This window comes from Gossypium arboreum, chromosome 1 (assembly GCF_025698485.1).
Source record: "Gossypium arboreum isolate Shixiya-1 chromosome 1, ASM2569848v2, whole genome shotgun sequence".
Taxonomy (NCBI): Eukaryota; Viridiplantae; Streptophyta; class Magnoliopsida; order Malvales; family Malvaceae; genus Gossypium; species Gossypium arboreum.
The window spans coordinates 13,080,026-13,107,767 of NC_069070.1; the positions used below are offsets into that span (position 1 = coordinate 13,080,026).

The following is a 27,742-nucleotide window of genomic DNA, read 5'->3' on the forward strand; positions in this document are numbered from 1 at the left end:
TCCTTAGGGTCGGAAAATAAAATTCTTGCAATTTAATCCTTATTTCCACTATTATTCTCATATATATTGATAACAATCCATGAATTCTATAAAATATCGAAATTTTCATAATTTCAACACTTTTCAATTTAATCACTAAATTAATAATTTCATTCAATTTTGTAATTTAAATAATAAAATAATTCATTTCATGCAATTTGGTCATTTTTGACATGTTTACAAAATTGCCCCTAAAGTTTTACTTTTATTCAATTTAGTCCTCGAGCCTAAAATATGCAAATTAGCCATGCTAGATAAATATTCATACATATTTTCCTCCTCCTCCTCTCCATTCCACATCCTTAATGTAGATAACACACTTGTAAGTAGCATTATCCATAATTTTATTATTTACTTTTATGATTATTCAAGCTGTCTATCTGCATCATAGTCACTAAATTATTTATATCTGGATCTATAGAACTCCAAATTAATATCTGATAATTTTCCCTGAAACTAGACTCATATATATTCTTACCATAAAATTTTCAGAATTTTTGGTTTAGCCAATAAGTACAGTTTATTCATTAAAGTTACCCCTATTCTGTTGTCTGACAGTTCTGACACTTTTTCACCAAAAATTAATTATCTCCTCGTACAGAATTCGAATGATGTTTCCATTTATTTATATTGAAAATAGACTCATTCAGGATTATAAAAATATAAATTTAAACCCATAATTATTTTTATCCAATTTTTTATGATTTTTCAAAGTCAGAACAGGGGAACCCGAAATCATTCTGGTCTTGTCTCACAAAATTTATTATATCCCATGATTTAAAAATCCATTGCTTACATAATTTTTTTTATAAGAAACTAGACTCAATAACCTTTAATTTCATATTTTATTCATCCTATAATTCGATTTCTAAAATTTTTGGTGATTTTTCAAAGTTAAACTACTGCTGCTGTCCAAAACTGTTTTAGTACAAGATATTAATTACCATGTTATAACACCCTTATTTTCATTTTCTACACCATTTCTCATCACTTTCTCTTATTTTCTCTTCACTAACATATCAAGAACATAAGACCTTATGCAAGAAAACTCTACTATAACATTATTTCCATGCTTTGTCAATAATAACAAACTTAAAAATATATTGAAATCTTGATATACTTACCTTGTTCTATTGATACTAATCTTTAACCAGATTTTCTCTCTCCTCCAGCTTCTATTTCTTGAATCCAACTTGATATTCTAACTTCCCATGCTCTCCTTAACATTTTTATCTCTTGGTAGCTATGGATATTCATTTGATTTTTGGGTGAAAATGGTGAATTTTTGGTAAAAGGACCAAAGTGTAAAGAAAGCAAAACTTTCTTTCTTCCTCTCTTTCTCTCACGTTAGTGCATGGGAAAATATGGATGAGAATTTCTCATCTTTCTTTCTTTATATACTAATAAAATATCTTATTAAAATATTAATAAAATAATATTTATCTAATTAAATAATTATAAAATATCAAAATATCTCTAGCATCATTATTACTTTCTAGATTTCTCTCTCTTCCAATTGACCATTTTGCCCTTCATTATCTTTTAAAATTCCATCCTTGAGTCATCATTTAATTTGGTAAAATTGCAATTTAGTCCCTCATAGTTCTTCATCTATTCAATTTGGTCCTAATTCATCCATTTTCCTTAGTTTCTAGATCATTCCACTCTTAAAATATCTACACTATTGATCCTTCAACTTTTTCATATTTACACTTTAACCCCTCAAATTTTGAATTTTACTCTTGTGCAACAAAACTTTTCTCACTTTTACAATTTAGCTCCTTTCTTGAATTAATATATCATAATATACTTCTCAATATTGACATAACTCAAAATTTTCCTTTTTGTCACTTTATTTCCTTATTTTACTATATCAAGGATAATATCTTACTGTAAAAATTTTTAGGGTATTACATTTCTATCCCCCTTAAAATAAATTTCGTCCTCGAAATTTTGTTGTTCTCTTTTGATCATGAATTTCATTATTTCTGTAGTTCTATAGTTTCTTTCTGTACATATTTACCCAGTTTATCATTTATATCCATTCTCTATCCTTTCATTTCACAATTTATTTTCAATACAATATTTCACATTTGCCTTTCGAGCTTCTACCAACAGAAATAGAAAAGAATATCATATGAATCTTATTATCAAGTGTTCTATCACATATATTGGCTTGGAAAACCAAAGAAAGATAGAGTAGTACCACTTGTGAATTAATCGATTTATGATAATTTCGTCTATTAGCATATTTATCCAACCTTTCCATTTATTGATTATAGCATCCAAACATGAACAGCTTCCATATGCCTCTGAAAATATCAAGATATATATAAGATACCCATATAAAATCCCAAAAAATTTACTATAATATACTCGTTATAACGGCTATATTCAAATATTTTTGCAATTTATTCACCAATCTATTGACTAGTATAGTCATCAATAATTTCACATTATTTACTTCACTAAAAAAACTAATTCGAAGAAATTTTCGTTAACTATTCTCAGAATACCATATTTAAATAAATCAATTTTCCCATAAATAACTTCTTTCTTTAATGGATATCAGTATATCTCAACTAGTTTAAGGAAAATCGATATCTCTATTCGTAACCCATCTTTACTTATTAACTCATTCTCGCCCGATCGCATTATCAATTGTTCAACCATTGAGCTTTTCACTTTCCGCTTCGAACTTAATCAGTATAAATCTCATGACTTTCATTGCATATAACTGTATTAGTAAAGGGGTATAGATTGTAAAGCCTCATAATTTAATTGTCATGTATTTACTCATATAACATTTATCATTCTCAAGTACTATAAAACATTTATCTGTACTTTTACGAGTTCTGCTTCATCATAATTAACATTTTTACTCAGAGATAATCCTTTTCCTCGTAACGAAAATTGTTTACTTTTTACTTAGCAGAGGCCCAGTAGACTAGATAGAACACTTCGGATATACGGGACTTATACAGAGGTGCATTATTATGCACTATTAAACAGAGAACACTGAAGTGCTATACAGAGAGCACGAATGTGCTGAATGTGCTAATAATCAGAGAGCACTAACGTGCTAGTAATCAGAGAGCATGCTGAGGTCCTTTAATATCCTAGTAGTTCTAATCTTGTCTACTTGGGCAAATTATTTTATGCACGCATATCACTTTTACACCTTTCGTATAATGCTTTTACATGCTTTACAATTTAATCCTTGTACCAATAATCCGTTTATTTATGTCTTCTCTACCTTTAATACATGTAATATTTTTCAAAATTCACTATTCATCCATAATTTACTAATAATCCTTATCATGTACTTCATATACCACTTTTATATATTTTGTAATTTAGTCATCAGCACAATATTTCGTGTAGCAATATAATTTACTTTTAATAATTCACATAACATTCATCATCGACATGTATTTATTCATACCTTTATGAATTCCGATTCATTCTAATAAACTTTTTACTCATATACCTGAGTATCGTTTTTAGCATTATCAGAATTATCTTGGGTTAGAAAGCATCTCATTTTATAAGTAAAACAAATCTCATCAGAGTCAGGAGATATCATACTATCACATATTATAATGACATGTGTTTTTAGACTTCACATATACTACGTTTAGTCCGAGAACTGACTAAACCGTAGCTCTGATACCACTAAATGTAACACCCTAACCCGTATCCGCTGCCAGAACAGGGTTTCAGAGCATTACTACCGTTTGCAGATCACTTAAAAAAATTAAAATACTTACCGATTCAATGCATCATATAAAATAAATATATTACTATTCAATCAACAGTTTGGCACTTGTACAAGCATCAAACAACAACATTGTTAGTATATTTCCACATATCTCATATAAATTCAACATTGATATATCTATTTTCTCGACATGTCGCACTTGAGTTTAATAATAGTCTCAACTTACATAATTTCCTTGTATCAACATATCAAAGATAATCATATATGTACATGTCATGAAACATATCATGCTCTTACCATTTCTTCACAAGCATATATCATTCATTTCATTATGTCAATATTTTATGCTCCATCATTTCCATATATTTTATGTATATTTATTCGTAATAGCTTATATCAAACTTAACATAAATTATATTCCATGTACTTATACTTATTTCGTTTATCCATTTTCATAATTATTTCATACAACGCTTTTGTACATATATTTCCATATGACCAGTTCTTGTAAACATTTCACACAACCATTTCATATAACCATTCGTCATCTGATACATTTTACCTGAATATCAATTGTTCAACAGATGTCATAGCGCCTCCCATCCACGGTCTTATTTATCTTTGACATGATGCCATAGTGTCTTTCAACTATGGTCTTACTCATTTTCTCATCATGTTGCCATGGTATCTTTCAACCATGGTCTTATTCTTTTCATGTCACGTTGCCATGGTATCTTTCAACCATGGTCTTACACATCTCATATCAAAGTTGCCATGGTATCTTTCAACCATGGTCTTACACATTTCATATCAAAGTTGCCATGGTATCTTTCAACCATGGTCTTTCACATTTCATATCAAGTTGCAATGGTATCCTTCAACCATGGTTTTACACATTTCATATCGTAGAGCACACTCCCACGAACCTCATCCTTACAAAGGGATTACCACTAGGCTAAATCCTCGTAATATAAACTCATAATGTATTGTCGAGATTACCACCCGTGCTAAATCCCCAAAGAACGACAATTACTTAATGAGCTTGGATCTCAATTACCACCAAAGCAATTCAGACCTAATTCGGATTACCCGTCCGGACTAAATCCGTTTTACACATATTCTTTGGGAGGGCTATATCAGGATAGGACCACCCGTCCGGGCTAGATCCTTTTTACCGTCAATTCCTTTTTAAAGATCCATCGAATTTTCCTTTCATTTAACCAGGATTTTTCGCATTTTATCAAATATATCAATATTTCATTAATTTTCATACAATGAACATTCAAATCATATTCACATCAATAACATACAATCTCAAGCATTTAAGAATATAATTCAAGTTACACGAACTTACCTCATTGCTTGTTTGAGTTTATAATTTCATTAATCTGATATATTTTCTTTTCCACGATCAAGTCTCATATTTGAGTCATCCAGATCTTTATAAATAAATTTGATCGTCATTTTCATTCATTTCATATTCTAATGCATTTAATTAATGCTCTAGGCAAAATTACCATTTTACCCCTAAACTTTTAATTAATGACGATTTCATCCTTAGGGTTAGGAAAATAAAATTCTTGCAATTTAATCCTTATTTCCAGCTATTATTCTCATATATATTGATAACAATCCATGAATTCTATAAAATATCAGAATTTTTCATAATTTCAACACTTTTCAATTTAATCACTAAATTAATAATTTCATTCAATTTTGTAATTTAAATAATAAAATAATTCATTTCATGCAATTTGGTCATTTTTGACATGTTTACAAAATTGCCCCTAAAGTTTTACTTTTATTCAATTTAGTCCCTGAGCCTAAAATATGCAAATTAGCCATGCTAGATGAATATTCATACATATTTTTCCTCCTCCTCCTCTCCATTCCACATCCTTAATGTAGATAACACACTTGTAAGTAGCATTATCCATAATTTTTATTATTTACTTTTATGATTATTCAAGCTGTCTATCTGCATCATAGTCACTAAATTATTTATAGCTGCATCTATAGAACTCCAAATTAATATCCGATAATTTTCCCTGAAACTAGACTCATATATATTCTTACCATAAAATTTTCATAATTTTTGCTTTAGCCAATAAGTACAGTTTATTCATTAAAGTTACTCCTGTTCTGCTGTCTGATAGTTCTGACCCTTTTTCACCAAAAATTAATTATCTCCTCGTACAGAATTCGAATGATGTTCCCATTTATTTATATTGAAAATAGACTCATTCAGGATTATAAAAATATAAATTTAAACCCATAATTATTTTTATCCAATTTTTTATGATTTTTCAAAGTCAGAACAGGGGAACGCGAAATCATTCTGATCTTGTCTCACAAAATTTATTATATCCCATGATTTAAAATTCCATTGCTTACATAATTTCTTTTATAAGAAACTATACTCAATAACCTTTAATTTCATATTTTATTCAACCTATAATTCGATTTCTACAATTTTTGGTGATTTTTCAAATTAAACTACTGCTGCTGTCCAAAACTGTTTTAGTACAAGATATTAATTACCATGTTATAACACCCTTATTTTCATTTTCTACACCATTTCTCATCACTTTCTCTTATTTTCTCTACACAAACATATCAAGAACATAGGACCTTATGTAAGAAAACTCTACTATAACATTATTTCCATGCTTTGTCAATAATAACAAACTTAAAAACATATTGAAATCTTGATATACTTACCTTGTTCTATTGATACTAATCTTTAACTTGATTTTCTCTCTCCTCCAGCTTCTATTTCTTGAATCCAACTTGGTATTCTAACTCCCCATGCTCTCCTTAACATTTTTGTCTCTTGGTAGCTATAGAAATTCATTTGATTTTTGAGTGAAAATGGTGAATTTTTGGTAAAAGGACCAAAGTGTAAAGAAAGCAAAACTTTCTTTCTTCCTCTCTTTCTCTCACGTTAGTGCATGGGAAAATATGGATGAGAATTTCTCATCTTTCTTTCTTTAGATACTAATAAAATATCTTATTAAAATATTAATAAAATAATATTTATCTAATTAAATAATTATAGAATATCAAAATATCTCTAGCATCATTATTACTTTCTAGATTTCTCTCTCTTCCAATTGACCATTTTGCCCTTCATTATCTTTTAAAATTCCATCCTTGAGTCATCATTTAATTTGGTAAAATTGCAATTTAGTCCCTCATAGTTCTTCATCTATTCAATTTGGTCCTAATTCATCCATTTTCCTTAGTTTCTAGATCATTCCACTATTAAAATATTTACACTATTGGTCCTTCAACTTTTTCATATTTACACTTTAACCCCTCAAATTTTGAATATTTACTCTTGTGCAACAAAACTTTTCTCACTTTTACAATTTAGTCCTTTCTTGAATTAATATATCATAATATACTTCTCAATATTGACATAACTCAAAATTTCCCTTTTTGTCACTTTATTTCCTTATTTTACTATATCAAGGATAATATCTTATCGTAAAAATTTTCAGAGTATTACAACAAGACTAATAATTGATCAATTTAAACAAACAAATTTAATAGCTATTATTTGGGGACTAAAATTCAAATTTTTAAAAAATACTAGGACTAAAATTGACGAATTCGAAAAGTATAGGGACTAAACTTAATCGAATTAAAATATAGGGATTAAATCCATAGCTTTTACAAAGTATAGGGACTAAAAGTAGAATTTAACCTTTCAAAAATTTAAAGAAAAATATGATAGTATGGTGATTCAGCCTCAATTGCTTAACTTCGTTACCTTAGCTTACCACAACTAAGTATTTCCCAAATTTATTAATTTGAAACTTTCAATATCAATGTTTAACATTTACAATCACTATCTTTTCAATAGGCAAGATAGAGTCATTTCCCCTTAAGGTTTTCTACCTAAAACCTTAAGAAAACCTTCACAAAAATGAATTGTCACTATAAGACAACACTTGAAAGAATGGATTACAAATGAACCCACAAGTGCGTACAAGTGAAAATAAGAATAACAAATCGATATTATTTGATTTTTGCTCTTGATCTCTGTAAGTTTATTTCTTGTCTTCATGTGAGTGTCCTTTAATCATATTTATACCTTTTTATTGATTTTTGGACATTTGGAGCCACTCGAGGGAGTTTCTAACCATTAAGAGTATTTATTTTGTGCATTTAATGTATGTTTCAAGACACAACAAAATATGATCTTTGGAGCATATCATCTTGAGACACAACAGATATGTCTCGAGACATTTGGGGATATGTCTTGAGACAATTACATGATTGCCTTGAGACAGGGCTTCCCTAAAACAACTCATAGCTTTGATGTTTTCTTGTCTCGAGATAAATAGGTTTTTGTCTTGAGATAATGCTCCCCTGAAGCACGCCTTTAACTTTGATGTTGGTCTTTCTCAAGACAAGACCCCAATTATTTTGAGACAATGTTTCCCTTGAATAATTTTATATTCGAAGCACATGTGTCTCCATACATTAAACTTAGAAATATTTTAAAGGACTTTGAGTACTCAAAAACTTTTGTAAAAAAATTAATTCATTTAAAAAAATTTTGATTAAAGTAATTTGTGAAAATTTGATTAAAGGAATTTAGAAAAGTAACATATTTTATAAAAGTGGGAGAGAGTGAGTTAATTCACAAGAACATATTATGGACGATGGGCAATGAAAGTGAAAGAAATTGTGATCCTGTTGCAAGTAGTAAGTAATGGGAAAAAAAATTAATTTGTATAATAATAATTTTGTGGAAGTTATATTTATGTAACTTATTTTGGTACAGAGAATGCAAGTGCGTAATTTAATCAATAAAGATGAAGGAAATACTTGTACTCCAGAGATGGTTAAGAAGTAAACTTTTTAATAATATGCTTATGTGAACTTTCAAACTATGCTCTACAAATATTATTTTATCTATATTTTGAGCTTAACTTTAAATACTTCCAACATGGAGAAATTTTTTGCAGGAACTCTTGTCACTATGAATGATTTTTTTTATTTAAGCTACGTATAATTAAAATTTAAATTAATAATAACAAAATTATACTTAAACTTCCCAAAATAATAAAAATTTAATTTAATTCTTTAAAAATTATAAAAATATAAACTATTAAAATAAAAATATATAATTTAATTTCCAACATGATAAATTTCCATCCCCAGCCAAAAGATTTCTGCCTTCATTAATGACAAATGTTAATAACCTAAAACGGGTATATACACCGCCTTCTAGACAATCTTCTATGGTGCGCCGTAAATGCTTAAAGTTAGCTGCTAAATACTTTGAACCATATCAAGTGATTGGCAAGTGGGTAAGTTGAACTATCAACTATAGCTGCCTCTGGACTCGAAGATCCTTGCCACATTCCATGTTTCTCAGTTAAACATGTTGGTAATAGACCAACTTAGCTGCAGTTAACTTCAGTGGATGAAGATGGGACGATCACTAAAGAACCCATGTGGATTTTAAATAGAAGAAAAACGATTATGACAGTTAATAAAAGAGGAATATCTAACTGCTCTGCTTCTAAGCCTCAGCCACCAAGGCAGCGGAAACAACCGCCCCTTATTTCGCTAAGGGAATCGCGAGACAGCCGGTTCAACACTCAAAACAGTGCACATTTTTTCAGTTGTGCACCATCATCAGTCAATATTTTCATCACTTTTCGACGGTCTACGATTGCACTAGCCTAATATCAAGCTCTTGAAACCGGAATTCTTAAACTTTGTCGCCGCCATCTTCTTAACCTCCCCTAGTAGATCAATGATGGAGGAAATGCCGGTAGGCAGAGGCAGCGGTGGATTTGAAAGGCATCGTTCAGTGTTTGTTGGCGAATTTTAGAGGGAATCTGAAGTTGGAGAAGAAGGGAATGTAAATGTGAGAAGAACTGAACTGTTTATGTTTTACATTTGTTGTCCCCTGCTTTCCTCGATTTCTTGGTCCGGCCGGTGAGGGGGAGGTTCGTCTACGTGTCTAATGAAAAGGCAGTGGATGAAGATTTTGCTGGATTTTCTTTTTATCTTTGGAGGATACGAGCTGATTCCCCTTGATTTCTGTGGGTTCCATATTGATTTAAGGGCGTGTTTGTTACTTACGAAAAAAACAAAGCATCGCCGATTCATTGTTAAAGTTCGAGTCGAGAGTATAAGATAAGCTCAAACAAACACTTCAAGGACAGTTCTTTGTCTCATTCAAGAAAAGTTTCTTTAAATTACTGTAATTTCGTAATATTTTATATACTATTGAAAGCGACCTGTCTTGATGTATTCACTCACCTTTCACTACTAAACAAATAATTAAACAACAAAGAACTGATCGGTTGACACCATTGTTCTTTGAAATCCTCGCTTGATCGTTAAATGCAGCTTCGTTTTCATTTATAGAGCACAGACTTTTCACTTTTCTTTGCTCTCTGAGCTGAGTTAATCGTCCAGGATAACCATGGCTGTTCATGGGGCGTGGATTTTGATTTTGGTCACGTTGATGAGCATTTGGTGCGTTGAACCTAAGTACATTATTTACAATACTACGTCGAAGATAGTTCCCGGGAAACTCAATGTTCATTTGGTTGCTCATACGCATGATGATGTTGGTTGGTTGAAAACTGTTGATCAGTACTATGTCGGCTCCAATAATTCCATTCAGGTCTTTTTTCATATTTCCCCAGTTTTTATTTTTTATTTTTTTAGATTTTCTTTTTGGGATTTCTTGAGCAACTTTTGATTTTCCTTTTCCTTTTTGATTGATAATCTTTGCAGGGAGCTTGTGTCCAGAATGTCCTGGATTCTATTGTGCCGGCATTATTAGCTGACAAGAACAGGAAGTTCATTTACGTTGAACAGGCAACTACTTTTTGTTTCTTAAATTTCTCGAAACCCTATATGAATTGTATATGGAAATTGAAAATGACGGAAATTATTTGGTTTTTGTTTGATATTACAGGCATTTTTCCAGAGATGGTGGAGAGATCAGAGTGAGACAGTTCAAGAGACAGTAAAGCGGCTTATCAACTCTGGTCAACTAGAGTTAATGTAAAGGATCAATAAACTCAAATTTGCTTGAATTTTTTTTTTTTTTGACTTATGGGGGAAATTGTGGGATCATGCCATTGAAGTTTTGTGGGGCATTTGATGATTTGACTTGCAGAAATGGAGGCATGTGTATGCATGATGAAGCTGCCCCACATTACATCGACATGATCGATCAAACAACTCTCGGCCATCGATTTATCAAACGAGAATTTAATATCACCCCAAGGATTGGTTGGCAAATTGATCCCTTTGGACATTCTGCAGTGCAAGCTTACTTGTTGAGCGCAGAGGTACGGCTTTTGATCTTGTGGTCACTCAGACTGTTAAGCACTTTCCGATTGAAACTATTTAGGTCCATCTAAGCTACACAATATTTTGTTAGTTGATGTAAGCTTTCCCTCCATCCTGTATCCAACAATCTGCTAAGTAAGCTTTTGTTTACTGCTAAGGTTGGATTTGATTCCCTTTTCTTCGCACGAATTGATTACCAAGACAGAGCTAAAAGGAAAGATGAGAAGAGCCTTGAAGTTGTTTGGCGGGGATCCAAGAGTCTTGGCTCATCATCACAGGTGGGTAGATGGTGAAATTAGGTTCAGGTGTTGAGGATCAGTGAGATGGTTATGTTCTATCTTCTTAAGTTCTCTTAAGTGATTCATTTACTTCTCTTTAGATATTTGCTGGTGCATTCCCTGAGAATTATGAGCCTCCAAGTAATTTCTACTATGAAGTTAATGATGATTCACCTATTGTCCAGGTAAGTTCTTTGCTATATACATTACTCATGAGCTCTTTGCTTCATATGTTTGCACAAAATGAGATTTTATGTTATTGTCTTTCACTTTGAAGGATAACATGGAGCTGTTTGACTACAATGTTCCCCAGCGTGTGAATGAGTTTGTAGCAGCAGCATTGTCTCAGGTAAGATGCCTCATATGAGTTCATATCTATTTGAATCACACTGGCATGGCATGCCTTTATGACTTTTGCTGCAGATTCAGCATCATTTGGATGTCCTCCCCTCTGAAATATCTGTTATTACCAGTCTCGGTTTATGAAGATGCAAAGTTATTGATATTTTAGAAGCAAGATCTTAATTATGATGGACTTCTGCAATTTCTTTTCAGCGCTGCTGCCTTTACTTGTATTAGAAAAGGTCGACACTTTACCTAAAGTTTCTTGTCATTGTCAGGCTAACATAACTCGAACAAATCATGTGATGTGGACTATGGGAACAGATTTCAAGTATCAATATGCACACACATGGTTCCGGCAAATGGACAAGTTCATTCATTATGTTAATCAAGTTAGCGTTCTCCAAGACCTTTCCTATGCTTGTTTATGCTTGTTGTCTCCAGCTTTTTCTGCCCTGTCGACTTGGCTTTCTTGCAGCCATTTAAATTGACTAGTTATGCCGCAGTTTACACGAATACACATGATTTCGCATACACCAACATGAAAATACACTAGATAAACTTCCTTGTAACTGAAACTGAGAACTATGAATGCTGTTTTGTCTGGATTGACACCCTCAGACCTCAACTCCCAGAAAAAAGAATAATCCGATTAACAAGGATCGATCTGACTTGTCATTTCTTGTTTCATCAGATAGAATCATGAATTCCCATGCCTTACGTGCATGGTTTTGGTTCTGCTTATCTTATGGGAATAAGCCTCAGTTTAACATCGATATGTCAGTGCTTTTTCTTTGTTCCTTACTAATACGCTGCTGATTGTAATGCTTTTAGGATGGACGTGTGAATGCCCTATATTCTACCCCATCGATATATACTGATGCAAAATATGCTACAAATGAAGCTTGGCCACTGAAGACTGATGACTACTTTCCGTGAGTTTAATTTCTGAATTTAAAAACTTGTCTATGTATGAGGTTTTGCTTTGGTTATGTAGCCAACATTCAGAACTGATGCATGCTATTATCAGATATGCAGACCGTATAAATGCCTACTGGACTGGATATTTTACAAGCCGGCCTGCACTCAAAGGTTATGTTAGGACAATGAGTGGCTACTATTTGGTAAGATGTATATCATATTTAACTAGTATAACATGTCATATATATCTTGTGATGTATTTTTAACTTGGTTTTTGCTATGGTCCTGAGTTATGGATCGAGTCACCAGACAATTCACAGGGAAGTCCCCTTCGGCTGAGAAAGCCTTTCCTTCGTTGCATTTTCTACCACTTGAATGACCTATGATTAATATATAGAACTCGTTGAAGGGAGATTCTAACCTTAAAACTCAACGAAAAGAGTTCTTAATCTTGGATCCTGAGGAGATAAGAGTATTCTCTATAAATTGAAATAATTTTCATCTTATTTTATTACTAAGAATTGTCTCCTTAAGTAGAGGTTTCGTATTTTTTATTCTTGTAAAATAAGTAATTATATTTAATGAAACTAAAATTAATAACTTCTAATTTCTATAAATATTTGCTAAATAAATTATTCTAATTAAGAATATTACTAACGAACTTATTCGTCTTTTTTGCTGTTCTTTTTGTTTTCCTCTTTGACTTCTTTTTCTTGCCCACAAATAGTAACAGTTTCCTATACATAAACAACAGGCAGCAAGACAGTTAGAATTCCTTAAGGGAAGAAGTAAAGCTGGACCAAACACTGACTATTTAGCCGATGCTTTGGCACTTGCTCAACATCATGATGCAGTCAGTGGCACTTCAAAGCAGCACGTGGCTAATGACTATGCGAAAAGACTATCCATTGGCTATGAGGAGGTAAAGTTTAGACATCATTTGTCATACAATTAATTAATACTTCAAAGACTCGAGGTTTTTCCGATTCTCGTGTCAAAATGGTTCATGCAGGCTGCAAAGGTGGTCGAAACATCGCTTGCCTCTATAACAAGGTCCTCTTCAAAGACAGACAGTGGGAACAAAGTGACCATGTTTCAGCAGGCAATAGCATGACTAAACTCTGATCTTTGGTTTCAAATGTCTAAGAATAGTTAATCTATTCAGAGGTTCATGAAGCATATTTCAATGCTATTGTAGTAGAATTCTATAATTGATTATATGTATTTTCCTGGAAGTTCCTATATTGATTTTGAATTTACCCTTTTCAGTGCTTGCTTCTGAATATAAGTTATTGTCCTTTGTCAGAGGTTGATCTGTCAAACGGCAAAAATCTGGTAAAAGAGACTAGAGTTTCACAATTTCATCTTACTATAATTTTCCATTGATTATGAAAAGATGAATCTAACTCCACCTATATTATTCTCTATTGTTGTGCTCTTTTCTCAGGTGGTTGTTGTATACAATCCTTTGGGATGGAAAAGGGAGGACATTATACGAATCCCGGTGAGTAATGTACTTTTCATAATTTTATGACCTTCACTTTAGTTCCTGTGATGTTGCACATACATCCACAATCCCACTTCACTCTTATACAGAAAACAAAATAAACAGCCACTCGTTTGCTAATAGTTCTTTTCTTGCATGTGTCTGAAACTACAAATTTATCAACTGATACATATATACAACTGAGTGATTGACATTCATGCGTGGGTTCCTACTCATGAGAGGACTTATGTTTCGACAATAAAGAAACTCATATATCCTCTGTTGTGCAAACTTTGGAAATATGGCCGGGCAAGGTCTGAAATGAATTCCACAGTCATGTATAGCTTCATAAGCACAGTTCACTGGCTCCTCTCATTGTTATTTTGTCTCTGCAGTCCCATATTGGGATGTCTTGTACGAGAAGGATGAGAGTCTAAACTCTAATTTTCGATCTTTATAGAAGACAAAGGACCTTCTATTCATTTTGTGTTGTCCTTATGCTTACGTAATGATTTTGCATCATTACCTGTTGCAGGTTATTGATGGGAATGTCATCGTTAAGGATCATAGAGGAAATGAAATCGAATCGCAGCTTGTACCTCTGCTAAATGCTTCTTTGGCCATAAGAAATTACTATTCCATGGCATATTTGGGTAAATTCCCAAGTGTTACCCCAAAGTATTGGCTTGCATTTTCAGCTTCTGCACCTCCTCTCGGGTTAAATACTTACTTCATCTCAAGCGGAAAACAAAAAGGTTCCATATATCATTGCTATTCTCCGAAAATAATAATACACAAGACAATGAGATTTCGTATTAACTTTCTTTTGACATAAAATGTATATTTGGTTGGCCTTGTTTCACAAAACTGCCACAGCAGCTCCTTCAAAGAACCAAGTAGTGTACAGTTCTAAAGAAAAACAAAAAGATGTAATCGAAGTAGGGCCAGGCGACCTGAAACTTGTGTTCTCTGCTAAGCAACGAAAACTCATTGGCTACATTAATAGCAGAACTAAGGTACGATATATGGTTCTTGGTTTCCATTTATGCATTTCGCTAAATCTATTTACTTAATATGGATTTCTTACATTTAATTTCCTATTGTATGAAATTGAAGGTGAAAGAAACTGTAAGGCAATCATATAGCTTTTATACCGGAGCAACTGACATAAAACAGGTGATAATATACCTTTTATGAAAGCCTCTACTTTTCTTTACAATTCTGCTATTTGATTATATATGTAAATTTTTTTTACATAACTATTTTGATATAACTTATTGAAGGCCTCTGGAGCATACATCTTTCTACCAAATGGCACGAATTCATTGAAACCTGATCACCAGGTACCTATTTTTGAAGCATACTCATTTAGAATTCTACTTTTGAACAGCAACTGGTTTAAACTTCATGAGATGGTAAAATTTTCAGGCTTTGACTGTTTTACGGGGACCTATTTTGGATGAAGTACACCAGAGAATCAATTCATGGATATATCAGGTTATTTCCTCAACAAGTGACCTTTGAATCAAATACTAGAATCGCATGCAAATGCATGTTGGTTCATGTAGATGTCTTCAATTACCTCCAATCTGATATTTTCTGCTACATTTTCAGATGAATATTCTCTTTCATTCTCTCTAAACTTGAAAAGTAGCAGTTTTTGTTAAATCCCTGTTCGTCTGGTAACTAACATCACTGTGTGCATAAACAGATCACAAGAGTGTACAAGGGAAAGGAGCATGCAGAATTTGAGTTCATTGTAAGTATTCGAGTATGCATGTAGATGTATTTACTGTGAAATAGCTGTCTGGCTGGATAACAGACTTGTTCTTAATTTTAGGTTGGTCCTATTCCGATCAGTGATGGAATTGGAAAAGAAGTTGTGACTAAGATTTTAACGCATATGAAAACCAGCAAAACATTCTATACAGATTCCAGTGGTCGTGATTTCCTTGAAAGGGTTTGTTGCCTGCTTATCTTGATATCTTAGAATGTTGGTGGAGTATGTATGACTGCAATATTCGATATTGGCAATGTGCTTGTACATATCCTTATTGGAATTATTATTTTGCAGATTCGAAACTATCGAAAAGATTGGAACCTGGACGTGAATCAGCCTGTTGCAGGAAACTATTACCCTGTATGGTTTCATAACTGCTCTAAACCTCTTCATATACTAGTGCCTTCCGACAAATTTTACGAACATTTCACTATAGAAAAAAAGAAAAATTTTGCGATCTTCCCTTTGATTGATTGGTCTTTAAGGCTCTGCCAAAAAAAAGTTTTTTTTTTTTTTTTTTGCTTTCATTTCAGATTAATCTTGGGATGTATGTTAAAGATGACGATAAGGAGCTTTCAGTCTTAGTAGATCGATCCGTGGGTGGAGCCAGCATTAAGGATGGTGAATTGGAACTAATGCTCCATAGGTTAATCTCTTCCCTATCATTGCTTGTTCGTTTATATATTACCTTTCCATATGAATTTCGTCAATAGATACACCGATAAGTTAACCATTCATTTCATACAACTCTAAAATTTGGTCCTACTTTCTTCGTACAGGAGGTTGCTTCATGATGATGGTAGAGGTGTTGCAGAAGCCCTAAATGAAACAGTCTGTGTTCAAAATAAGTGCAGTGGACTAACTGTAAGCACATGTTGGTTATATATTTGATCTTACTTTGCAGAAAGACTGTAGTACTTTGCATAGATCTTTGCTAACAGATCTAGTTTCAATAGATCGTTGGGAAATATTACCTCAGAATCGATCCTCTGGGAGAGGCAGCTAAGTGGCGTCGATCATTTGGTCAGGAGATATATTCTCCATTTCTCTTAGCCTTTACTCAGCAGGTGAAAGCAGTAAGCTGAATAATTTTGTTTTGCATATTCTACATCAGCCCAAGTCTAATGAATGTCTGGTTTAACATTTTGCAGGAAGGAGATGGATGGACTAATTCCCATGTCTCATCCTTTTCTGGGATGGATCCGTCCTATGTTTTACCAGATAATGTAGCAATGATAACCCTCCAGGTACATATCTCTTGTCTTGTTCAATGACCAATTCCCCCCAACATGAAAGGAGAAAGAAAAGCTTATAGAAGATACCATGGACTGCAGTTCAGTCCTTGGTGTCAAACTCTGCCTAATGCAACGGATATGTGATTGAATAAGATTGTTTCAATCCTATTTGTACTACATCAATGTATCTCCTCCTTACCATGACTTGGAAAAGTTTATTTCATGCTTTACCATATTTCTTTGAATCTGCAGGAATTGGACAACGGGCAAGTTCTTCTTCGGCTGGCACACTTATACGAGGTTGATAATTTGTTTTGATGTATCAGCTATAGAATTCAACCATTTCCTTTCTTTCCCTAACCTTTGATTTTGTTTGTTCTTCAAACTGCAAGGTTGGGGAGGACAAGGATCTCTCAGTTATGGCAAGTGTACAGCTTAAAAAAGTATTTGCACATAAGAAGGTAAAGCAATGCAAAGTCTGCCAATCAAACTCTCTCAAAATCTGTCCTCTTTGCCTTCAATTGCATTAAAAGTTGACTTGTAAACCTTATTATAACTGTCCCTCATTGGTTCCAATATCAAGAAGTGTATCAACAGCTTATTGTGGCAATTTTTTGGGACATATTACTAAGTATTGTTTTGATAGATTATGTGCATCTATCTGAATAATTGGTCATAAGTCGAGAGGAAGAACCGGTAATAGACATAAAAGCGTCATTCCGGTGCATGAAAACTCTTCATCTTGTGTTCGTTATTGACCAATTTACATCATTTTAATTTCTTATGTTCAGATAAATAAAGTAACAGAAATGAGCTTATCTGCTAACCAAGGAAGAGTCGAAATGGAAAAGAAGAGGCTGGTGTGGAAAGTCAAAGGCTCCCCCGAAGAAGTGCCAAAAGTAGTGAGAGGTGGACCGGTTGATCCGGCTGCATTGGTGGTTGAACTTGCTCCGATGGAAATCAGAACCTTTGTCATTGACTTCAATTAGAAGACAACAAATAAGTTACGTTCATTGTTCCTGAAGAATGATCAAATAAAATGCTACTGGTTTCATCCTTGGAGGCGAGAGAGTTTGGCAATAAGATTTGCATGAAATTCCCTTGACTGTATTTTTCTGCCAATTCCTTTAGTTCAGGTCCCTCAAGCAAACTGCCAGTCTGTTGTAACATTAAATAAATCACTGTTTCTTTTGTATTTGATATGCTTGTTATTGGCTTCATTCATTATTTTCAGTTTTTTTGTCATCCGGCTCTAAAAATCAAACGACAAACATATAAATCTAAAGATTTGGTTGAATGAATGAAACAAATTTATTTGACAATGCATAAAATAATATGCTATTTTAAGAGAGACTTAATTAATTGTGAATTGATTTATTTTTCAATTGATTTTAATAATTAACGTGATCAAAGATGAAAACCGTAATTGAATTTTTTAGTTAATAGTGGAGATCTAATTAACTGTAAATTTAGTGCAATTGTTGAATTAATTTTTTATTTTTTTAAAAGGCTTTTTAATCTTAAGCTAAAATCATATTAGAATTAAAGTCTTTCAATATAATTTGGATTGAGTTTGAAAAAAATGATAAATTATTAATTAATTAATAAAAGAATTGGTACAACTCTACCATCAATAGCAAATCATTGTTATACACATCGTCAGTCATCGATTCCTGCTATTTAATCTCGCGAAGTGAATATATATGTTTGGATAAGCTTTGTGATTATATTATAACCAAAAAAGTGGTATACTGCTACAAAGATCAAAGTTACAACAGTGGTATGATCAATACAAAAAATACCCTCCTTTATATCTATAACTAATACCCCAATTTATACACAATTGCTTATTTACGGTCTCATTCCTATTGAATTTAGCACTTACCTCTTTAATTCTCAAATAGTCTTTTATCATCTTTAGCAACTGCAATTTAATCCTCCTCTGATCCCTGAATTGCCTACAATTTCTACCTTCTCTTAAAATTTAATCCTTTCATATCTTCCTAGAGTAGGGTCACTCCAAGAACAAATGATCCCTTGTTTCTTGGTTATCACAAAATTTGCAGCCACCATTAACATCCGTCCCCCAGCTACTTTGCCTATCTTTAGTAGGCATGCTCTCCATAAAAGCAAGCCAGGAAATACAAGAACGTCTAGCAATTAGTCTTAATTAGCAAGATGATTAGCTTATCAACATTGATTCCTTTAGGAACATTTTTCTAGCATTTCATGTATTTTTGAGCAGAGATCTCGAGACATAGTGTGCCAAGTTTTGAGATGTAGTGGTTTTGTCTCAAGATATAAAACATTGAAGCTAAATTAGTGGTCTTTCAACCAAGGGTATTGAGACATGAGACTTTTTCTCGAGGCATAGGAGTTAGTGTCTTGAGACATGGTTCCATTGTCTAGAGACATCAAACTTTGAAGCAAAAATAGTGAAATAGGGGAGACATGTCTCAAGACATGACTAGACGTGGGCCGAGCCACCTGCCTAGGCCCAAAGGCTCGCCCGAAAAGTGAGAGGGGTTGGGCAAAAATTGTAACACCCCAAACCCGACCCTATCATTGGGTCTGAGTTACAATGTGTCACATTCGTTGCCGAACAACTACGATCAAATCATAGTTCGATTACAAAATTAAACATTCAAATATAAGTAAAATAGTTATATAAATTATAATTATTCATTTCCAAGTCTTATACGAGCTTACGAAAACTCTACAACTAACTTGAATTTGAACTAGGACTAATTTGTAATATTTTTGAAGTTTGGATTTGACGTCATGACGTCTCATACTAACTTGGCCTCGTCGCAGCATGTTAGATCTAGTGTCCTATGTGTAGCATATTTATTTGTAATCTTGTATTTTTTTCGAATAGATTGGTTAATAAAATAATTTATGAATTACATTAATATATTTTGTATAATGTCCTTATATGGTTGCATGCAAAACATAATAGAAGAAAATATTGGCTCACTGGTTGTTTAATGTTTAAACTAATATTAAGTGGTATTACGTGGTCGGATTGTAATACGAAAAAATAACTTATATTAGTAAATGAACCTAAACATGTCCTTAGTCTAATTGAAAATGAGCAAACAGATTAAAAGACTAACATATCGTCTATCAAGTCCAGTTGGGGAGATGCCTTATCTTGGGCATCAGAGCAGATGACTCTCACAAGATAAAGACATAGATGTGACTGACTAGACTGACAGTATATCGGACTAGACCTAATTAGGATAGATCCTGAATATGTTTATGAATTTATTCACTTGTGACGTTCAAAGTGTGACGTACCTTAATCTTGAATGGACGACGGACTATGTTTGCGTGACTTATATACTTTGATGTAAGTAAAAGGTCTAGTTCAAATAGATAAGGAACCAAAAGCTGGCGCATTAGGTATACCACTTCTGCAGTATGTAGCATCATTTACTACAGTGGAATTCATATCCTGAGATATGAATAAATGATATCCTCTCATTGGCATTACATAGTTGATGAAAAGTAAACATAGCCATGGGTCGTTCATTTTTGTGATGAATGACTTTATTACTATTTGATAGTAGTAATTGACTTTTTATGAAGGAAAATGTAATGGTTACCATGAGATAAAATAGGATCATATTGGGAGAACGAATTTATCCTAGAGAGATTAAGGATATCCTATGAGGGTAACACACTTATGACAAGGTCATTGGACGACCACTGATCGAATTGCTTTTGTAATGGTATGGCATTAGGGAGAGCTCAATCACGATATTGTAATGGAATGACGTCGTGACTAAATGAGTTTATAATTAATAGGCGAAAAGATGAAACTTAATTATAAATCATTTGAGACCTAATCGCATATGTCCAATCGGCCCTTCGCTGACTCATTGAAACCATAAATAAACTGTATGTTGAATCAAATGAACAGAAATGGATGGAAATGGTAAAGTCGGAGAAATGAGAAACATTTGGAATTGAATGTAGTTTTCTCTAAATGGAAATGACTTGGAAAATAAATTTATAGCTTTTTATTTATTATTTAATTAAGTGATTAAATAATTGAAGTTAAAAATGAAAATAAATTTATTAGCCATTGGTGAGTCCATTGAATGTAGAAATATTAAATATATTTTCTCATAAATTCTTTTACGATAAAGTCGTCATGATTTTAACGAAATTAGAATTGGATCCGAAAATTATTTACTTGAAAAATTAATTAATTTAATTTAATTTAAAATATTTATTTTGGGAAATAGAAAAACAAATATCAGGTTAGATTGAATTATAAAGTACTTGGTTAAAAGTCTATGAAGCACTTGTAATTGGACCCAATATGGGAGAGGCCCAAAAGCCCCTCATGTTAAAAGCAAGGGATGACAAACCCTAGTTTGTTTAACTAGGGTTGCCACACCCTACTCCTAGTTAGACTAGGAGTTCGTTTTTCTATTGAAATAAACTTTTACAATTCAATAAGGGTTTCACATCTTCTTCCTATAAATATATAGTAGAGAAGGATCTGTCTAGCCGAAAATACAGGACCGATTTTGGTAAAGGGTTTATGCTATAAATATAACGAATTGGTTCAATTTTCAAAAATTGCATTTTTCGCTATGCAAGAAAACCATTTTCGAACTGGATTTTTTCCAACACAGCAACCATTGCTCGACATCGGGGCATGACATAAAGATTTGATCTCGTCATAATGACCAAAGCTTGACTTTGCTACATGACATACTGTTTCTAAATGATACCAATTTGACACCAACATGCAAGCACCAAATCATCCCAAATACACAACTACAACACATTTTTTTTGCCAAAATATACAATCTTCATTATTCAAACATGAACAAAAACACCTTATTCAATGGTATACCAATGCCACATTTGTAACACCCCTAACCCGTATCCGTCGCCAGAAGGGTTACGGAGTATTACAAAAAAAATTCATGAGCGAACAGTTGAACAAAATAAAATAGTGGATAATTATTTTTACTGATCTTTGCAATTAAAACAAAACCGAATTTACAAGGTATCAATTTATCATAAATAAACAATTTCATAATCCAAACGTATATATGATGTACAATGTGCCTTGCACTCATATATGCATCACAAAGAAGATCACTATTCATTTGGTAGTTTGCCATAATAGTTGAATGCATTACAAAATTTAAATACCTATATTATTTAGCTCATAAAAACAAAAAAAGAAAAAATAACCTCATTCCATAAGCCTAACTTTGACCTATTTAAATTAATAATCTAAATACCCATTTAGTAACATTTCACTTAATCAAAAGAGTTGTATTATAAAGCAAACATAGCCATTTTTGATAGTATTAAAGGTTAAGCCATATTCGTATGGACATGATTACAAAATTTAGTATTATGCCATGAAAATCCCAAATTTAATATATATACATGCCATAATGTTAAACTTAAAACCAACTAAGAAGGGGTACCAAAACGTTGCAGGCAGGTGTGATGACTTCGAGGATGGTCCCGAGCATGTAACAGATCAAAAAGAAATCTAAATAAAAGACAAGTAAACACACCAAATGAGTTTTCAACTCATTGAGTCGTAAGCAAAATAATGCAACAATTAACTTAATATGTCGAAATAGAAACTAGAAAGGTCCATATATTACCCAAATTATCAATTCAACTACTAGTCCAGTCTTACTATTAAATCAAAATATCATATAACCGAATACCTTAATTCCTTCCTCCAATATTTATCAATGATGAAATAGATGCATTCAGGCATATAGGTTTCAATTTTTCATGTCTCCAATTTCTTATTTCAAACAATTTTTTTTTTTTGTTCCTCATTTAGCTCCTGCATTTATTTTATCAATAACCAATTTCGCACACATAGTGCTCAAGCAAGGAAATTCGCACCCATAGTGCCATGTTAACCCGCACACATAGTGTCTTAGTAATCCACACACGTATTGACATTCAAATCCGCACACATAGTGCCATACAAATCTACACACATAGTGCCATACAAATCTGCACACATAGTGCCATTCAAATCCGCACACATAGTGCCAAAGTCATTTCGTTATAACAAAGTGATTGATTTAATTAACTAAATAGAGTCGGTCACATACTTTTCAGTCAAAAGAATCCATAAACGAGAGTAATTCCTTCATGATATGCATACACCAATTATGTATAGAATAACCAATCTTAATTGCTTATAGACTTACCTTGTGTTGGATAAAACGGTTCCAATCGGCTACTCGATACTCTTCGCTTTACCTTTGCTTGATTCCCCTCCTTTAAGTTCTTGAGCTTAAAATAAATAAATTGACTAGTTTAATCACCTTGCTAGTTATTCATATCCCATAATATTAATGATTTTAGATCACAAGAACCACACAGTAAAATTTGATCTTTCTACCTTATGTTTTTAAGCTATTCGGCTATTGACCACCTAAGATCACATTACTATTAATAATCCAATCATTACTTCAAATAAACACACATATATAAACACATATATATATTTGTATATACGGCAACCACCCTTGCTAATTACTCACATATATAATTTAATGATTTCCACTACATCTTACAACCGTCATTGTTCAAGACATTAAGACTTCAACTAATGTTTATCTAATGCCTCAAGGCTGAATACATTATCACTATCAAATTAGCAATTACTCACTATTTGTCATTTAACACATAGTTTCATCTCATGAACACTTTGACCGAATTCTTCTAAAGTAGCATAAGCTTCACATCTATTCGTAACATCATATAAATTCACATATATCTATTTAACTAGCTCCTTTTTCACCTTTCTACTATTTCTATCCAAAACATCAAAAAAACACCATCCTCTTAGCATTTATCCAATCTAACCGTATGCCCATTTTGTCACCTAATTAAGTAAAATATCAACATATGGGTTATAATAAAACATTGACTACTAACTAAATTTTCATTTAATTTAATAGAATTAACATGAAACCCTACCTTAATCAACCCTTAGGATGGCCGAATGTCCTTGAGAATTTCCCTCTTCTTTCCCTTAAGTTACGGCTTGCAAGAGAAAGAAGATGAACTCTTTCTCTCCTTTCTTCTTTTATTCATCTTTTCCTATTAATTTATTTTTTTATTTAGATTATTTTAACCATTTGCCAACATAAAATTATAATAAATTTAACTTAGTAGGAGAAACATCATTACTTGGCCGGCCATTAATTGAATTTTGGGCATTTTGACATGCAAACCCAAGCTTTCCCACTTTGTAATTATTTGATCCTTACAATTTACCTATCACATTTTCTAAGTTTCTCAACTAAGTCATTTCAAGAAAATTCACATTCCTAAGACTAAATTAAAACATCAAATTTTCACACATACACTATCACACATAGAATATAAAAAAAATTAACTTTAAATTAAATATTTTTATTTTTATTTTTTTAAGACTCGGTTTTGTGGTCCCGAAACCACATTCCGACTAGGGTCAAATTAGGGCTGTCACAACATTACCTAGTACAATTCATTCAAATCTTTAACATATATGCTTAATCATTTAAGCCATGAACACATCAACATTTTATACATTTCAACCATACATTAAACTCAATTAAATATTACATTCATATGACCAATTCTATTTGTATATTTACCATATCATCTTTTACTTGATTTTTCATTATCATTCACAAGTATACGATCTTCAATTTGTATTTACATATATGTATGTACTGAATTCCATGTAATCATTTCAATCATTTCTGAGTCTATAAGCTCATTCATATTCAATCCCCTCTAAGGCTCATTTTCAATTTTTTTCGCATGATCTTTCCCATGTTGTAGTACTTTACAACTCAATATCATTTCATTACATATATCATTTAATAAAATTGTATATTTATAACCCTATTAACCCGAAATAGACTCAGAACCAATATGTGGATCTGTCACCTCAGGTTGCCCGACAAAGATGACGCTATACATGTACATACTGCCACCCTGGTTTGCTCGGCAATTGTAACACCCCTAACCCATGTCTGCATCTAAAACAAGGTTACGGAGCATTACCAAACAAACATAATAGTAAATTATTCAATTCATATATCATTAAACATAATCTAATTTCATTCAAATACATTCATTATGACCTTTAATCGAGCCCCCAATGCCCTAAAAATAATATAAAAAAAATCAAGGACTAAATAGGAAACATTTGGAAAGTTTAGGAAAAAGTTGAAAATTTTAGATTGTAGGGGTCACATGGCCATGTGACTCACACGGCTTAAGACACACAAGACACACACCCATGTCTCAGGCCGTGTGGACCCAAAATGAACCTTAAAACATAAGTTTACCATTTCAAGTTTGCTTAAACTTTAAGAAACTCAAATACCAGCCAAAATTCCTATTCAAATTGACATTAATCAAGATAAAAACACACCAAAATCAACCTATTAAGTGCCTAACCAATGTTCCCTCATTGTCACCACAAGTATATATAATTAAGCATCAAAGTAAACATCAATTCATTCAAGCGAATACCTAACCAATATACCTATCAAAGATACCTCAATCACAACATTTCCTCAATTCATATCATTCATATTAGCATAGAAACTATACCTCATTCTCATATATAATATAAGATGACCATTTACACAAAAGATCATCCATAATATTTACATAATCCAAAACATTAATAATAGCAATATTCAAACCTAGTACATGCCATATAATCTGAAATAAACGTTTCAAAAACTACCGAAATAAGGTAGATGGTGTGACTTGAGTGCTGATCTGATCGTCCAACCTTCCAAGTATCTACAAAATCAAAGATTAAAACTAATATGCTCAACAAAGCTTAGTAAGTTCGGCGTATTAAAACAATAAATCTTACCGAAGTAAGTATAATAATTCAAAAGTAATAACAACCATGAAAGTTTCCTGTCATCTATAATTCCAATTGGTAAATCACAAACGATCAATTCAAAGCTCAGATATATATAGATTTCATCAAAATTACTCAACAAGTTACCTTACCGAGATTTTCAATCCGACGAAGGTTTACAGATAAGAGTACATCGTCAGATCAACCAAAACACACCAAATGATCACACGAGCCAATCCCTCCAAAACACACCACATGCTCACACGAGCCAATCCTTCTAAAACACATCAATGCTCATAAGAGCTAGTCCAACTGAAACACACCAAACAGAAAGTATAACAAGAGAGTTCGCAACAAATGTTGAACCTCAGTTTACTCGAGTAATATGCAAATATATCCCTCTAATACCATCTTTACTCCAGTCCTCCATAACACACCAAATCATGATTGTACTTTATCCTGCTTCAATCCAAACCGAGCATCAAATTCAATAATATATCTCAAATAACCATTCATTTTCATATATATATATATATATATATATATATATATATAAGTTTTACCATGTTAATCTACTCAACATTTCATATAGATGTTAAATTCTAAACCATACGAACTTACTTGGACTGAATTGTAGTAGTTGCAGAAGTTCAGGGCTATTCCGCTATTTTTCCTTTTCTACAAGTATCTACGAAATCTTGATCTAAAATATAGAATTTCTCAATTATTAGCTTACATTTCACATTCCAATTCATTTTACAATTAATAACCTTTTATTTTTTGACCTTACACACTTACCCCAAACTTTTACAATTTTTACAATTTAATCCATAAACCCGAAATTCCTCAATTTTACCATTTTTATCAAGTCAATATTCCATCCAAATATACTAGGCCCTTAAACAATCCCTAATGAATTTTAAATTCACTATCAAATTGTAACGCCCCAAATTTTTGGGATTTTGATTTTGAGAATTTGTAGTAATTAAAGTTCTGTATTTGTGGTTCTGTGCTTAGCTTTTGTGTTTAAGGTCTAGGGTTCGAGTCGCGTTGTTAAATTTTTTATCATTTTGGAACAAGCCCTATCCATTGTTATGTAGTTAAATTCGATTCAGAATAAGTCTATGTTAAGAATGAGTCTATTGGTTCATTGGTTAAGCATTTGTTCGTATCTTATCTGGTTCCGACTTTGAATCTCATCGTATGTGATAGAGAAATATTTTTGTTAAACATCAGAGGGTTAGTTGGTGGTTAATTAAATAATTTTGACTAATTCTATCATCTATTTTCTTCTTCTTTTTTTCGTTCTTTCCTTGTTCTTTATTTTTTTGTTTTTGTTTTTATATTTTTACCTTTTTGATTGCTTCAATACTTGATTCTGCGCTAATTTGGAATTTTTTCATTGCTTGTCAAGTCGATTGTACGAGTGCTGTGTAAATTTGGTCATTATTTCTTTCTAGTGTTTATGAGTTTGTCTTATTATCGTTATTTTTGTCGAAATGGGGTTGTAACTTGTTTTACTTAAATGCTATGTTTAAACTCTCGATTGGCTACTTTTAAGCAAGGATTTCATGAGAGACGCTCCTTCATCATGTTAGTTCGATTTCTACTGTTGCGTGCAAGGTAAGTGTACGAAATTGAGTTAGGGTTTTTGTCGAAACCTTCGACATGACCTTTGCCGATATGTCAATCTTAGCATTGAATTGAGAATGATAATG

At 32.4% G+C, this 27,742-nt stretch overlaps 1 protein-coding gene across 3 annotated transcripts; it reads left to right on the forward strand.

Annotated features, from left to right (window-relative positions):
- Nucleotides 1-8,954: 8,954 nt before the first annotated feature.
- Nucleotides 8,955-18,471, forward strand: LOC108486503 (probable alpha-mannosidase At5g13980). Of its 3 annotated transcripts, none has more exons than XM_017790590.2 (29): nt 8,955-10,418; nt 10,532-10,615; nt 10,716-10,804; nt 10,920-11,094; nt 11,254-11,373; nt 11,475-11,558; nt 11,651-11,722; nt 11,994-12,107; nt 12,550-12,650; nt 12,746-12,839; nt 13,391-13,558; nt 13,649-13,738; nt 13,906-13,971; nt 14,084-14,140; nt 14,658-14,877; nt 14,999-15,138; nt 15,239-15,298; nt 15,406-15,465; nt 15,551-15,619; nt 15,834-15,881; nt 15,963-16,082; nt 16,197-16,262; nt 16,436-16,548; nt 16,682-16,766; nt 16,859-16,969; nt 17,054-17,149; nt 17,390-17,437; nt 17,530-17,598; nt 17,929-18,471. In XM_017790590.2, exons 1-29 carry the CDS (start codon nt 10,215-10,217, stop codon nt 18,124-18,126), a joined length of 3,021 nt encoding a protein of 1,006 aa, XP_017646079.1. In that variant the 5' UTR covers nt 8,955-10,214; the 3' UTR covers nt 18,127-18,471. The 3 variants fall into 3 exon arrangements, with proteins under 3 accessions (XP_017646079.1, XP_017646080.1, XP_052883373.1); XM_017790591.2 differs by having other exon boundaries at nt 15,002-15,138; XM_053027413.1 differs by lacking the exon at nt 11,994-12,107.
- The last annotated feature ends 9,271 nt before the right edge of the window (nt 18,472-27,742 follow it).

Excerpts from the sequence above, each read along its gene's own strand:
- LOC108486503 (XM_017790590.2), top strand. The coding sequence starts at position 10,215 with ATGGCTGTTCATGGGGCGTGGATTTTGATTTTGGTCACGTTGATGAGC. Across the intron at positions 10,805-10,919 it reads TCTGGTCAACTAGAGTTAAT|AAATGGAGGCATGTGTATGC; the intron begins GTAAAGGATCAA and ends TTTGACTTGCAG. Across the intron at positions 11,374-11,474 it reads GTCTTGGCTCATCATCACAG|ATATTTGCTGGTGCATTCCC; the intron begins GTGGGTAGATGG and ends ACTTCTCTTTAG.